The sequence below is a fragment of the Rattus norvegicus genome, chromosome 9 (genome assembly GCF_021556685.1).
Source record: "Rattus norvegicus strain SHRSP/BbbUtx chromosome 9, alternate assembly SHRSP_T2T, whole genome shotgun sequence".
In the NCBI taxonomy this organism is placed as follows: Eukaryota; Metazoa; Chordata; class Mammalia; order Rodentia; family Muridae; genus Rattus; species Rattus norvegicus.
Window position 1 is genome coordinate 91,802,333 of NC_141542.1, and position 12,495 is coordinate 91,814,827.

At 51.4% G+C, this 12,495-nt stretch overlaps 2 protein-coding genes across 7 annotated transcripts; one reads left to right on the plus strand and one right to left on the minus strand.

The window, feature by feature from the left end:
- The first annotated feature begins 774 nt into the window (after positions 1 to 774).
- On the plus strand, positions 775 to 3,698 carry Zfand2b (zinc finger AN1-type containing 2B). Of its 5 annotated transcripts, none has more exons than XM_087566734.1 (10): positions 775 to 836; positions 955 to 1,033; positions 1,299 to 1,393; positions 1,604 to 1,735; positions 1,870 to 2,021; positions 2,399 to 2,491; positions 2,570 to 2,630; positions 2,717 to 2,784; positions 3,058 to 3,130; positions 3,331 to 3,698. In XM_087566734.1, exons 2-10 carry the CDS (start codon positions 979 to 981, stop codon positions 3,373 to 3,375), a joined length of 774 nt encoding a protein of 257 aa, XP_087422860.1. In that variant the 5' UTR covers positions 775 to 836; positions 955 to 978; the 3' UTR covers positions 3,376 to 3,698.
- A 106-nt stretch (positions 3,699 to 3,804) lies between these two features.
- Abcb6 (ATP binding cassette subfamily B member 6) lies at positions 3,805 to 12,207 on the minus strand. 2 transcript variants are annotated; one of them, XM_087564569.1, is made up of 19 exons: positions 11,381 to 12,207; positions 10,951 to 11,088; positions 9,929 to 10,080; positions 9,640 to 9,741; positions 9,277 to 9,460; positions 8,100 to 8,221; positions 7,424 to 7,533; positions 7,058 to 7,123; positions 6,790 to 6,915; positions 6,570 to 6,646; positions 6,415 to 6,478; positions 6,232 to 6,317; positions 5,944 to 6,001; positions 5,616 to 5,720; positions 4,877 to 5,051; positions 4,635 to 4,747; positions 4,348 to 4,442; positions 4,196 to 4,264; positions 3,805 to 4,073 (listed from the first exon to the last, which is right to left on the minus strand). In XM_087564569.1, exons 3-19 carry the CDS (start codon positions 9,930 to 9,932, stop codon positions 3,983 to 3,985), a joined length of 1,647 nt encoding a protein of 548 aa, XP_087420695.1. In that variant the 5' UTR covers positions 9,933 to 10,080; positions 10,951 to 11,088; positions 11,381 to 12,207; the 3' UTR covers positions 3,805 to 3,982.
- Positions 12,208 to 12,495: the final 288 nt, after the last annotated feature.

Sequence of the window (12,495 nt, forward strand, 5' to 3'; positions counted from 1 at the left end):
ATGAAACAGGTAAACCCAGTTCCTGACTCTTCAATATATTTTAATTATAATCATGGGGGGAAGGGTGTGCAGTTCTTCTGGGTTGTTTTTCTTTTTCTCTCCTTTCACTATGAATGTCCCTTTTCACCCTTTGTGTAGCAGATGCTTTTTCCTGGGGAGTCAACTGTCAGTTCTTCTCTAGTATGTGTGAAGGAACTGGGAGACAGGTAATTATTTCTTTCTTTCCTTTTCCCCCCTGAGACTGGATGTCTCTATGTAGACTTGGCTATCCTAAAATTCACTATGTAGGCCATGCTGGCATCAAACTCACAAAGATCTACCTGCATCTGCTTCCCAAGTGTTGGGAGTAAAGGTGTGAGACACTATGCCAGGTTGGTGAACAGCTGATTTCAATGAGCTGATGTGTAAACTGGAATGGAGGGAAGGAGATGACAGAGCAAGTCCAGAGAAGTCATAAGTGAACATCAACGCTAAAACCTGGAGAGGAATCTGCACCATGGAGAAACACAGTAACTCAATTCTTACAGAAAAGAGGCAGTCTTGGTCTTGAGAAACGGCTAGAGAAACGTAACGAAGTGAGAAGCAGGCCAAAGACCGAACTGCTTCCAAACCACCCTTGTCTACCGATTACGTCCATCTTTGCCTTCACTGGTTGGTTCTAAAAAATACTCTTCTAAGCTTTACACCGGCTTCCGGGCGTGGCTCAACTCTTCTGGGACTCTCCGCCTGCAATCTACTGTTGCCCGCGATGGACCCGCCCAACGTGATGACGTCAGTGCGCGCGCGCCCTCCGAAGGAGGAGTAGGGGCCGCGAGCCGGCAGGCACCCAGGCTTCGGTAACCTGTGCTGGGCGGGGGAGAGGAAGGGGCGGGGCGGGAGCCCCCGGAGTTGCTGTGTTGCGGACCCGGCCCAGAACAGGAGTCCTTGGCACGCTCAGCTCCCGTTTCTTCCCAGCAGCAGGCCCGGCACGTCCAGGCGATGGAGTTTCCGGACCTCGGGGCTCACTGTTCCGAGCCGAGCTGTCAGCGCTTGGGTGAGGGGCGGAGCACGCGGGAGGCGGGGCCGGACGGCTGGGGCCGGGGACTGCAGGTAGACCGGGGAGGGTGGGCACTGGAGCTGGAAAGGCCAGGAGGGCGGGGCTCGAAGTTGAGGGCGTGACCAAATTGATCGAGTACGGTGGAAGAGGTGCAGTGTATTGCAAATAGGGCGGAGGTCTTCCTACTGGAGTAGCAGCTTTAAGCTAGAGGAAAGGACATCTAGATTCCCTTTGAACATGCAATCCGACCCATTCTCTGTAGATTTTTTGCCACTCAAATGCGATGCCTGCTCCGGCATCTTCTGCGCAGACCACGTGGCCTACGCCCATCATCACTGTGGATCAGCTTACCAAAAGGTGAGGGGGCGATCGTAAGGGGTGGCTGGGGGTGGTTGTATGGAGAAGAGAGCTGGTGCAGATGCTTTCAGGAATCTGTCTATGTTACGTTTTCCCCTCTTAGTTACTGTGTTTCTAAGCACGGTACTGGGAAACTTTTATTTGTTTCTGTGAGTGGTATATCCAGGTTCTTTAAGAGCACTCAGACTGACTCCTGACCCTTGACTATAGGATATCCAGGTACCTGTGTGCCCGCTCTGTAATGTGCCTGTGCCGGTAGCCAGAGGGGAGCCTCCTGACCGGGCCGTAGGAGAGCATATTGACAGAGACTGTCGCTCTGATCCGGCACAGCAAAAACGCAAGGTAAATAAATAATGGAGGGGTTAGTGAGACAACCCAGCTTGATATACTAATGTCTGCAAACTTAAAAGGCTAGTTCCGTGGGGCTAGAGGCGGAGATAAGAGTTTCATAAATAACAAACCTTGTTTCATCTCAGATCTTCACCAATAAGTGTGAACGATCTGGCTGCCGGCAGCGAGAGATGATGAAACTGACTTGTGACCGCTGTGGCCGAAATTTCTGCATCAAGCACCGTCACCCACTGGACCATGATTGCTCTGGTGAAGGTCATCCGACCAGCCGGGCAGGGTAACTACCACCAAGGACCCTACTTGCTTTGCTTCAGCCAAGTCTGCTTTGACGGAGGGAGTCTTTATGCTTCTTACCCCCTTTTGGTTGCGGTGCTGTGGATTGAAGCTAGGCAAGCAACTCTACCACTGAGCTACTGCCTTGGCCCTTTTTTGTTTGGAGAGGTTTCACTATTTAGCCCAGGCTGGCTTCAAATTTGTGGCAGTCCTCCTGCCTCAGCCCCTCCAGTGCTGAAATTACAGCATACATTATTTCAGGCTCCTTTTATTCCTTGGAGATTTTCAGTTTTCCTGTCTGAACCTTCCAGGTAGCTGAAATTACAGACTACCCTCTTGACATCCTGGGAGGTTTGTCAGAATGGTTTTTCTTCCCTTCAGGCTTGCTGCTATCTCCAGAGCACAAGGTCTGGCTTCTACAAGCACTGTCCCCAGTCCAAGTCGGACCTTGCCTTCGTCATCCTCCCCCAGCAGGTAGGTCTATGCATTTCTCCTCTCCCCATTTTAACCGCTTCACATCTCTGACCGCAGCCTGTTTAATGTCTTCCGTAGAGCCACACCCCAGCTTCCACCCAGGACAACCTCTCCAGTTATTGCTTTGCAGAATGGCTTGGTGAGTTGGGGTAAGGTTGGAGAGACAGAAGTAAATCCACACAGAGTAAAATCCGGGGAAACTGGTCTTTCTCTCTCGCTTTGCAGAGTGAGGACGAGGCCCTGCAGCGTGCCCTGGAACTATCCCTTGCGGAGGCTAAACCCCAGATCCCAAGGTAGCTACTCTGAATGAGGACAAGATCTGTGTGGAAGGATAGAGGTGGGATCATGTCAACCCACTACAATCACTAAAAACCTGATTTCAAAATCAGATGAACTGTGTATCTTCAAAGGCCATACGAATGGCAGAATGCTGGTAAATACCATGCTGGTTATAGAAAATAAAGATGGAGGTCACATTCAAAAGTACTCAGCACCATGATACCAAACAGATCATATCCTCAGATTTTTCGAAATTACTGTCACCGACTTAAGTTCTTCCATTCCAGTTCTCAAGAGGAAGAAGACCTGGCGTTAGCACAGGCGCTGTCAGCCAGTGAGGCAGAGTACCAACAGCAGCAGGTATGAGGCCTGGGGAACTGGGTCCTGTTGGAGGGTGAGAAGCCAGGATTGGTCCTGCCCAGCTGTGGACAGTACTGCCGTGGGGTCATCCCTTCGCTTCCTCCCAGTGACTGCAGCCCATGCTGAACCCTGGAATGAAGCCTGCCCTCTCCTGTCTCTGACGTCATCCCTGTCTCCGCCTTCTCCTCTCCTTGCTCCAGGCGCAGAGCCGTAGCTTGAAGCCGTCCAACTGCAGCCTGTGCTAGGGTCTGGGCTTGGGGAGGGAGGCTCACCCAAGGACTGTGGCCCTCACATCTCCAGGGTACACAGGGAAAGGAAGCACAGAGAAGCCTGGATCACAGAGACAAGCAGGAGTAACGTGGAGGATGTTCCATGGAGCCTGGAGAGGAAGGAAGCTTGTGCAGAAGAGGGTGGCTGAGAAGCGCTCTCTGGTTGGGGCCTTGGTAGGTGCTAACCAGACTCAATCCCCACAGCCTCTTACATCGTATTACCCCACTTTTCCCCGGGGCTGCCACATGTAGCAGACAGGGAGAGGGCTGGGAAGAGTAAAGACTGGTGATTAGTAAGATGTCTGAGTGCTGTGTTTCTTTCTCCTCTCCAACCCGAACTAAGCAGTCTTGTCTGGAATGTTCATTCAGCTCCTTGCAGTACCCTACACAACCAAACCACAGCCATCCTTACACAGGCCATTTATTTCCTTTGGTGCTTTCTGCACAGTCCCATTACAATAGCTAGCACCAAACTCCTATACCAGAATGAACTGAAGCCAAGGAGAGGGGACATCTTTTTCTCCTGAGTTAGCCTTTAGAAGGAAAGAGGTCATCCCTTTTATTACTACGCCATGTCCTGAGGTTAAGAGTCTTCAGGGACAGTTTCTTGTCCTTGCTGCTGCAGCTGCCACATCTCAGCATACACGCCACCTCGGGATAGCAGGGCTTCGTGCCTGGGATGATAAAGGGTAAGTCCCTCTCATCGGTTGCAACCCAATCTCAAAGAGGACAGAGGGGGGTGAACAAGGGGACACCCTCGGGAGCCTCCACCCTGTTCAGATCCTTTGTGGCTCACCTTCCTCTCTCTATGATGCAGCCATCCTTGATGACAAGAATCTGGTCAGCATTGACCACAGTTGAGAGCCTGTGAGGTCAGACACCAGTTACTTACTACCTGCATCCAAAGCGGTCTACACTGCCAGCCATGTCAGCCCTATAGTCCTGTACCTGTGTGCTACTACGATGGTGGTGCGGTTGGTGCAGACTTTGGCCAGAGAGGCCTGGATGGCTCTCTCATTAGATGTATCCAGTGCTGATGTTGCCTACAGAAAGAGCTGGGGTGAAATGCTCTTGCTATCCAGAGGTTCCAAGGAAGGCAGGATGCTACTGGACACCTCAAGGATACTTTGGGTTCATGACTTATGTAGGGTTTTGGTGAAGGATGTTTTAAGGTAGGGAACTGCTCAGGAAGTAGGCAGAGGTGGGAGAATAACTGGCAAGCTCTGGGGCCTCACCTCATCCAGCAGAATGATGTCAGGAGCCTTAAGGATGGTGCGGGCAATGGCCACTCGCTGCTTCTCGCCACCACTCAGCTTCAGACCCCGCTCCCCAACCTGTGTCTCATACCCTGTGGATGTTAAGTACCTCTCTCATATCACATGTAAACAAACTTTTTTGTGGCCAGGTAGGTAAGGGAGGGGTGGAACTGAATTTGAGATATTCATAGGGTATCACTGGGTAGGGAGGAAGACCTCACCTTCAGGGAAAGACAAGATGGCATCATGGATGCCCGCAGCCTGAGCAGCAGCCTGTATCTCACTGTCCCCAGCTGTAACACGGCCATAGCGGATATTGTTGGCAATGGTGTCGTTGAAGAGGACAGTGTCCTGGGGCACAACTCCAATGTGAGACCGGAGAGAGATCTGGGTTACCTGAGAGCAAAACACCAAAAATGCCCTGTCCTGCAAGATCCCTCCAGGCTTCCAGGAAGCACCAGGGATAAGCAGCCAAGGGTAAGATTCAAACCATGGCTGCCACAAACCTCAGCGGGGTGGGCAAATCACATAATCACTCCAAGTCCTCCCCATTCATGAACAGAGAACATGGCTTCTGCCTGCTTCACAGGAAAGCATACCTCACATATGTACCTGATTACTTTCCCGGGTAACTGGTGGTCACATGGTACTAAAGTCCCGGGTTTTTAACCATTTGGAGGTGCTGGGGAGTAAGGCTTTGTCTAGGTCGCTAAGCTATAGCTTCAGCCTCTCCCTTCCCCCATTATTTAAAGATTGAGTCTGGCTGTTACTCTGGTTGCCCTTGAACTCCTTAGCTCTGGCAGGCCTTCACCTTGCTATCCTCCGTCCTGAGATTACAGACGCACACCTTCAGACCAGGCAAGGCCCTAGTTTCTTGCAAGGCTGGTATCTCAGGGATGCCCACTCCTTGCTGTTCTTCCACAGATCCCTAAATTACAGTCTTCTCTGCAGCAAGCTTACCTGTGAAATGTCCTGTCCATCTATTCGGATGCAGCCAGAGCTGATGTCATAGAAGCGAAACAGCAGGCGTAAAATTGTGCTCTTTCCTGCCCCAGATGGGCCTACCTGTTACATTGGAAACATGGGAAGAAAATTCTCAGGACTTTCCTGTGGCTTTTAAGGCTCCCCTTTAAGAGGCCACCAAAATCCAGGAGAGCTGCTCTGTTCAGTCTTGTTGCCTGTCACAACCAGGTGTGGATACCCCGGATCATGATGAGCCATCATAGGCAACAAATGAGAGGAAGAGAAACTCAAGGAATGTGGGCCAAGTAGCTAGGACTCCTCTTACCAGAGCCACCGTCTGTCCGGGCATCACAGTGAAGGACACATCTTGTAAGGTCTCCCGCCTGCCAGCAAAGGTGGTGGATTTAGTAGTGGATCTACTGGATCACCCAGTAGTAGATGGATTTCCATCCCCAGACCACTAAATGGTCCTTACCCTCTCCTGTCTGGGCTCCCCGTTCCCCACCACACAGTGGTAGGTTGCAAAGCTGGGGTTCAGAGCAGGATGAAGGGCAGGAAGGCAATGTGCCAATATATGAGGGGAAAAGAAAGCGAGCAAAAAGGGGGCGCTCACCCATCAGCGTAGCTGAAGTGCACATTTTCAAACTCAACCCGGCCCTTATGAAAACGAAGGGGCCCTGCTCCAGGGACGTCCTTCACCTGGAGAACACAGCCAACATATGCGACCATCAGTGGCCTGGGATTCTCTGGACACAAGAAACTCCCTCTACACCACCTTACTCCTCCCCCTGCTCACCTCTGTTTCCTCTTTCAACAAGTCAAACATGTTCTCCATGTCAATGAAGTTAGTCTGGATCATTCTGCAAGAAGAGCAACAGTGGCTGGGGCTCCCTCAGGGAACAGAGGACTAGCAATGCACCCTGAGCAGGGAAGGGACAGGATTCAGGTTACCTGTAGTAGGTGCCGAACCAGTTGAGAGGCATGTACAGTTGGGTGATATAAGTGCCAAAAAGCACAAAGTCCCCAACCTGTAGAGACCCGGAGAAGCAAATATGTCACAGGAAGCCAGCAGGTTGCTCTCAGCGTTACTTCGTTTACATGCCAGGAGCCTAGTGGCTCACACACGACCCTCTCCTCTGTCTCCTACGCTTTCTTCATGATTCTGCCTCACCTGTAGCCGTCGCTCGCTGACGAAGTATGCACAAAGCAAGGAGCCAGCAAGGAGCCCAAATCCAATCACCATGTTCTGGGTCTGATTCAGTAAAACCAGTGAAGCCGTTGACTTCCACTCCAAACCCTGGGGAGGAAGGAATGGATGGCCTGGGTGGGTTAGCCACCACCAAATCCCACTCCGGGTCCTAGCACCTCACCTTAAGCCCTGGGTCTCACCCTCCCCAGGCCTGGTAATGACATAGGACAGCTCCCACGAGTCCTCTCACCTGAAACTTGAGGATGGCCTCTCGATAGCGTTCTAACTCATAACCCTCCGCATTGTAGTATTTCACCTGAGGGAATCGCACAGTACACAGCTGAGGGATCATTCCCTCCAGAGTCCTGATCCCTTCTTCCCAATTTCTAGATTTATTTTTAATAGAAAGGTTTTCTGACATGGGGTCTTGCTGTGTAGCCTGGTTGGCCCGAAACAGGCTCTGTTGGCCAGATTAGGGCTTGAACTCAGAGAGATCCACCTGCCTCTGCTTTTTCCCAATCTCTAAGATCCCCTCCAGATTCTTAGCATTTCAGTGCTCCCGCCATGCTCCTCCACCTCTCCTTGCTTCCCACCACCATCTCAGAGCCACTGTTACCGTCTCAAAGTTTAGCAGAGAGTCTACTGCTCGTGCCCGGGTGGCATTTTCCTGTGTGTTCATATCACGGCGAAACTTGGCTCTCCACTCAGTGACCATAATAGTGAGGACTAGGGGAAGATGACAGCAGTGGAAAGAACAAGACATCATCCCCAACAAGCTACTCCCTCTGCCATACTTACCAAACCTATGCTAGCACCCAGAGCCCCAGACCTGGAGAAAGAACTGTAAATTCACCAAGGAAAGGAGTCGTGTAAAAGATATCTTTGGGGGGTTGGGGATTTAGCTCAGTGGTAGAGCGCTTGCCTAGGAAGCGCAAGGCCCTGGGTTCGGTCCCCAGCTCCGAAAAAAAGAAAAGAAAAAAATAAAGATATCTTTGTATCCTGTGAAGTTTCATGTAGAAGATGCTTTCGACGAGCATATGCCTGGTCATACAGTGAGGACGTAACATGTCATACATGCCCTTCCCTGACTTTCATCTGTTTTACCTTAATGGAGGGTGGGATGGGGGTGGGGTGGGGTGGTAAAACCCCTATCACACAAGCAGTAAACAGAGCCTAGTCTAGCCTACCAATCCTCAGCCTGCTGAAGGGAGGTCGGCTGACTGGGTGCAGGGCTCATGGCCAAGGAAGACCCTACACAGTTGAGGGAGTTGGCTTCTCAGGGCGGCACTCACTGAGGTAAAGACTCATGCACAGGAACACAATGAGGCCAAACCAGGCATTGAAGAACATGCTGAAGTAGATGATGCCAATGATGATGTCGGCCAGGGTGGGGATGATGTTGAACACCAGGTAGCTAGAAGGGTAAGTCAAGGAGAGAAAGGCTTGAGGATGGAGACCCAGCAATCCTACCTCTGGTGACTTACCTAGCATATGCAAGGCCCTAGGTGGTTCAGTCTTTAGCATCACACATGCATGCATGCACAAACACATGCACAGGCACGAACACACACGCACCAAAAAACAAAAACCCAAAACAGCAACAAAACCTCTATCAGTTACAAGTTACAAGTGCATGGATGAAAAAAACCTCAGCTGCTTATAGTGGTCCACTGGGGAGCTTTCTGAGTTCAAGGCCAGCCTGATCTACAGAGTGAGTTCTAGGACAGCCAGGGCTTTTTATACAGAGAAGCCCTGTCTCTCCAAAAACAAAAAAGAAAGAAAACTAATCCCTATGATTTTGTTTTGGCAAAACAAAAAAGGTTTTGTTAAGGCAGTTTCAAAAAAGAACCTATGTCATGGAGTCTTTTGGTTTAAAAAGATGTTCACAGTACCATATTAGTTCTGAGTCTTCAGAGTTTAAAACAAAATACATAGTTTAACATACTAAACAAGGTAGGAAAACTCTGGAGAAATGAATGGAACTCAAAAGATTTGGTCTGTCTATATTTTCATTTCTTTCCCGTTTAATTACGTGCATGCTTGTAGGTGTGGGAGAGGCCTCAGAAGGCCAGAAGACGGTGTCAGATCTGGAGTTAGAGTGACAAGTGGCTGTGAGCTGCCTGAGACAAATGGTGTTGGGAACTGATTTCGGGTCCTCTGCAAAAGCATTTTCAAATGTGGAGGCTTCTCTCTAGCCCCCATTTTCGTTTCTTGAGGCAGAATCTTAAGGAGTCCAAGAGAGGCTAAAACTCATTCTGTAGCCCTGAACTTCTCCTGATCCTCCTGTTTCTACCTCCCAAGTACTGAGATTATAGGCATGCGCCACCATACTGAGCTGTCTGCATTACTGGGGTCGTTACTGGGGTTATACTTCTGCCTGTAACTTGCTAAAAAGACCAAACAAAGCAAGGCAGGCGGGGTTGAGCGGCTCCCCCTCCCATGCACACTTCCCCCAGGTGTGGCTGGCACCTGAGCAGTCCTGTGACACTGGATGTTCCCCGGTCCACAATCCGAAGCACCTCCCCAGTCCGACGGCCCAGGTGCCAGCGCAGTGAGAGTTCATGCAGATGAGAGAAGAGACGGAGTTCCACACCTCGGGATGTGAACTGCTGCACCCGGATCCACAGGAAGGTTCGAAGGTTGCTCACAAAACCTGGGGGAGCCAGGGAAGTTTTAGAAGGTCTTGGGGGCCGAGGGAAATTAGCCCAACACCCAAATGCTAGAGTTCTGAGCACCCGAGAGGTCTGTGGAAGGAATATCAGAAGCAGGAGAGTGAGGGAGTTCCCAGGAGAGAGACTGATCCAACCAAGGTGAAGACAGAGTGTCTCATACCTGTACTGCCAGTGCCACCCCCCTGCAGGAACTTGAGGAAGACATAGGTGGTAACGGTCCAGGCCAGGGAGCTCCAAGGAGCCTTCGAAGTCAGTAAGTTCACTGTGGATTAAAGGTATCAGGAGCCACTTTCAACAACCAGGACGCTTTAAGGCAAAACTGCCCCAGGTTCTGACCACCTACCTCTCATCTTTGTGTAACCTCCCTAGGTAAGGGCTAACCCAGTCACTAAGCCAAACGTGCCCTTCCACCCCCCTCACCAATGTCCCTATAGAAGATGGGGACCAACACATTGAGTGCTCGGTCCAACCCCATGAGGCCCATGCATAGGAGCACAGTCAGCTGCAGAGATGGACTCCCCCGAGGCCACAAGTAGCCACTCAGCAGTCGAAGCTTCCTGCCGAGGTCTCTCCAAGTGGATCGTGGGTCTGTTGAGCGGCCCTAGGAAGATATCACACAGGAGGGGAGCTTATAGAGAAGTATACTTGCCCCGGTATCCGCAGGGAATAATACAGAGGACCACAGTTCCCAGGTGTCTAAGGCTCACACGTGATCCCTCCCAGAGTTAGGAAAGTCGCTGGATCTCAAACTGAACTTTGAGATGAGAACTGATTCACCTCAAGAGATGGGATTATCGTGTGCTTCAAGAAATTTCTTTCCCCACAGTCTGGTATTTAGACAAAAGCCAGCATTCCTTCCGAGACTAAAGATACTCTACTAGCAAAAGGGGGTAAGGTCAGTCTCCTCATCTCTGGCAAAAGGGGCATGTGGTTCTTCCATTACCACGACTATGATGCCTAATAGCACATCAAAGTCTTTCCTCCCAGTCCCTACTCACAAGCTCCCTTCCTCCCAGGTACCTGTTCATATATTACCAGGGAGACCCCCACCCCCATGCCTCTCTCTGCTTTGGTGGACAGACAGCTTTGGTGGTTTGAAAAAAACTTTTCCCTTTTCACCTATGGAGTGGCTATTTTGATTTCTTTGCTGCACCCATTTCCCTCAGCAATGATGTCACAGGATAAAATTAAAATAAATCCCAGCGTTCAGAGGGGTTTGGGAAGTAGCTTGGTGCTAGGCTCATGTTTAACATTCACAGGGTACTGGGTTCTATCTCAGGACATGGATAAAGATACACTCTTGACTGAGAAAATTAGGGATACCTAGTTCCTTTGTTTTGTTTGCCAGAGGTTTTCTCTGTGTAGCAGCCCTGGCTGTCTGAAACTCACTTTGTACACCAGGCTGGTTTTGAACTTACAGAGATCTCCCTGCCTCTGGGGTGAAAGGAGTGTGCCACCACACTTGGTATACCTGGTTCCTTCCTCCATCTTGGTCTTCTTCATTAACATGTAGGGTATAAGACTGGGGGCGAAGTCCAGGGGCCCAGAGCCCCAGGATAAATAGCCCTCCAGAGGTCATATAACGCAGGACCCATAGGCCAAATTGAACCTACAATGAAATAGAGAACGGGTGTGAACCACGGCCCAAACCTTATTGTATTACTTCTTACGACACTCAGAAATTTGTCAGGAGCCTAGCAACAGGTTTAAAAAAAAAACAAACCCACAGTGACTCAGCACAGACACACCCCCATCCAGTGCTGGGTAGCCCCACCAGTTGGCTATCAGCTGTCAGCCACCGCCAGACACTTTGTTCATTTCCTTCTAAAGCATGGAGCCAGTAGGTCCAGACGCGGTACTTGTCAAACATCAGTACGTCTCCTCCCCATAAGGCCCCTTACCTGCTGGCCCAGATCTGCCCTGGACCACCACCACTGTGGGCTGTTCCAAGATACCAGGACCAAGTTCTCGGCTGCAAATGTCACAGTCCAGAGGAGCAGAAGACCCAAGCTATGCCTGAACTTCATCCAGACGCCCATTGCCAGACTCTGCCGTGCCTGGCTCCGTTCCACCACGAGCAGCCACAAGCCACAGGCACTGGCTAGACTCTCCAGCACAGAAGCCAGCAGTAGGTAACCTGGCAGGCGGACCCCCCGAGCAGTGCCCACTCGGCCAGCCAGACTGGCCAGGGGCAGTGCCATCTGAAGTATCGCCAGAGACAGCTGCAGCGCATAGGGAGCGACCCGAGGGCCAGCCGCCCAAGATAGCTCCTCTGTGCCAGCAGGCACCTCCCGACGCCTGCAGGGAAGAACCAGCACCAAGGCCAGTACCCCCAAAGTCATGAGTGTCGAGGGCACTAGAGTGTAGAAGAAGCAGGGACTCAAGCCATTCTGAGTCCATGCCGGCCCCGCCGGCCCTTCGGCCTCGCAGTAGTTGCCCACAGTCACCATGGCGATCTGTGGCTGCTGGTTGAACTTGAGGTCACTGCAGGATCAAAGAGTCGGGCTGGCCATTCAGAGAGGGCCGCAGATGCCAGGGTGTCCTGGGACATGGAGCTACGACGCTGGGGTCGCGGGAAGGGACGCACGTGGACCTGCTACACTGCCCACTCTCTTTACGCACGCGCCGCTACCACGCATACTCACGCAAGCCACGTACGCCGTGCTTGCCGGTTCCCACTCGCTAGCAGCTGGGACCCTAAGGCCCGGAGCCGCCGCACAAAAATGTTGTGTCCTTTACGGCAGTGGCCCCGCCCACCAGATCTATCCAGGGTTCCCATTGGCCAAGAGCAAGGAACACAAATAGGGATGGGAACCAACTGGATCACGTGTTCAGGGCGGGAAATCTGACCTGAACCTGACTGGAGACTTTGACCTCCGCAGTATTGTCCGTCTAAATCTTCCACCCTGCACCTTCGCCCTTTAAATCTCTATTACACCGTAGCCTCGCTGGTCTCGAACCCGCTTCAGCTCCCTTTGTCACAGTGCTAAAGAGCGAACACCAGGGCCTCACACAT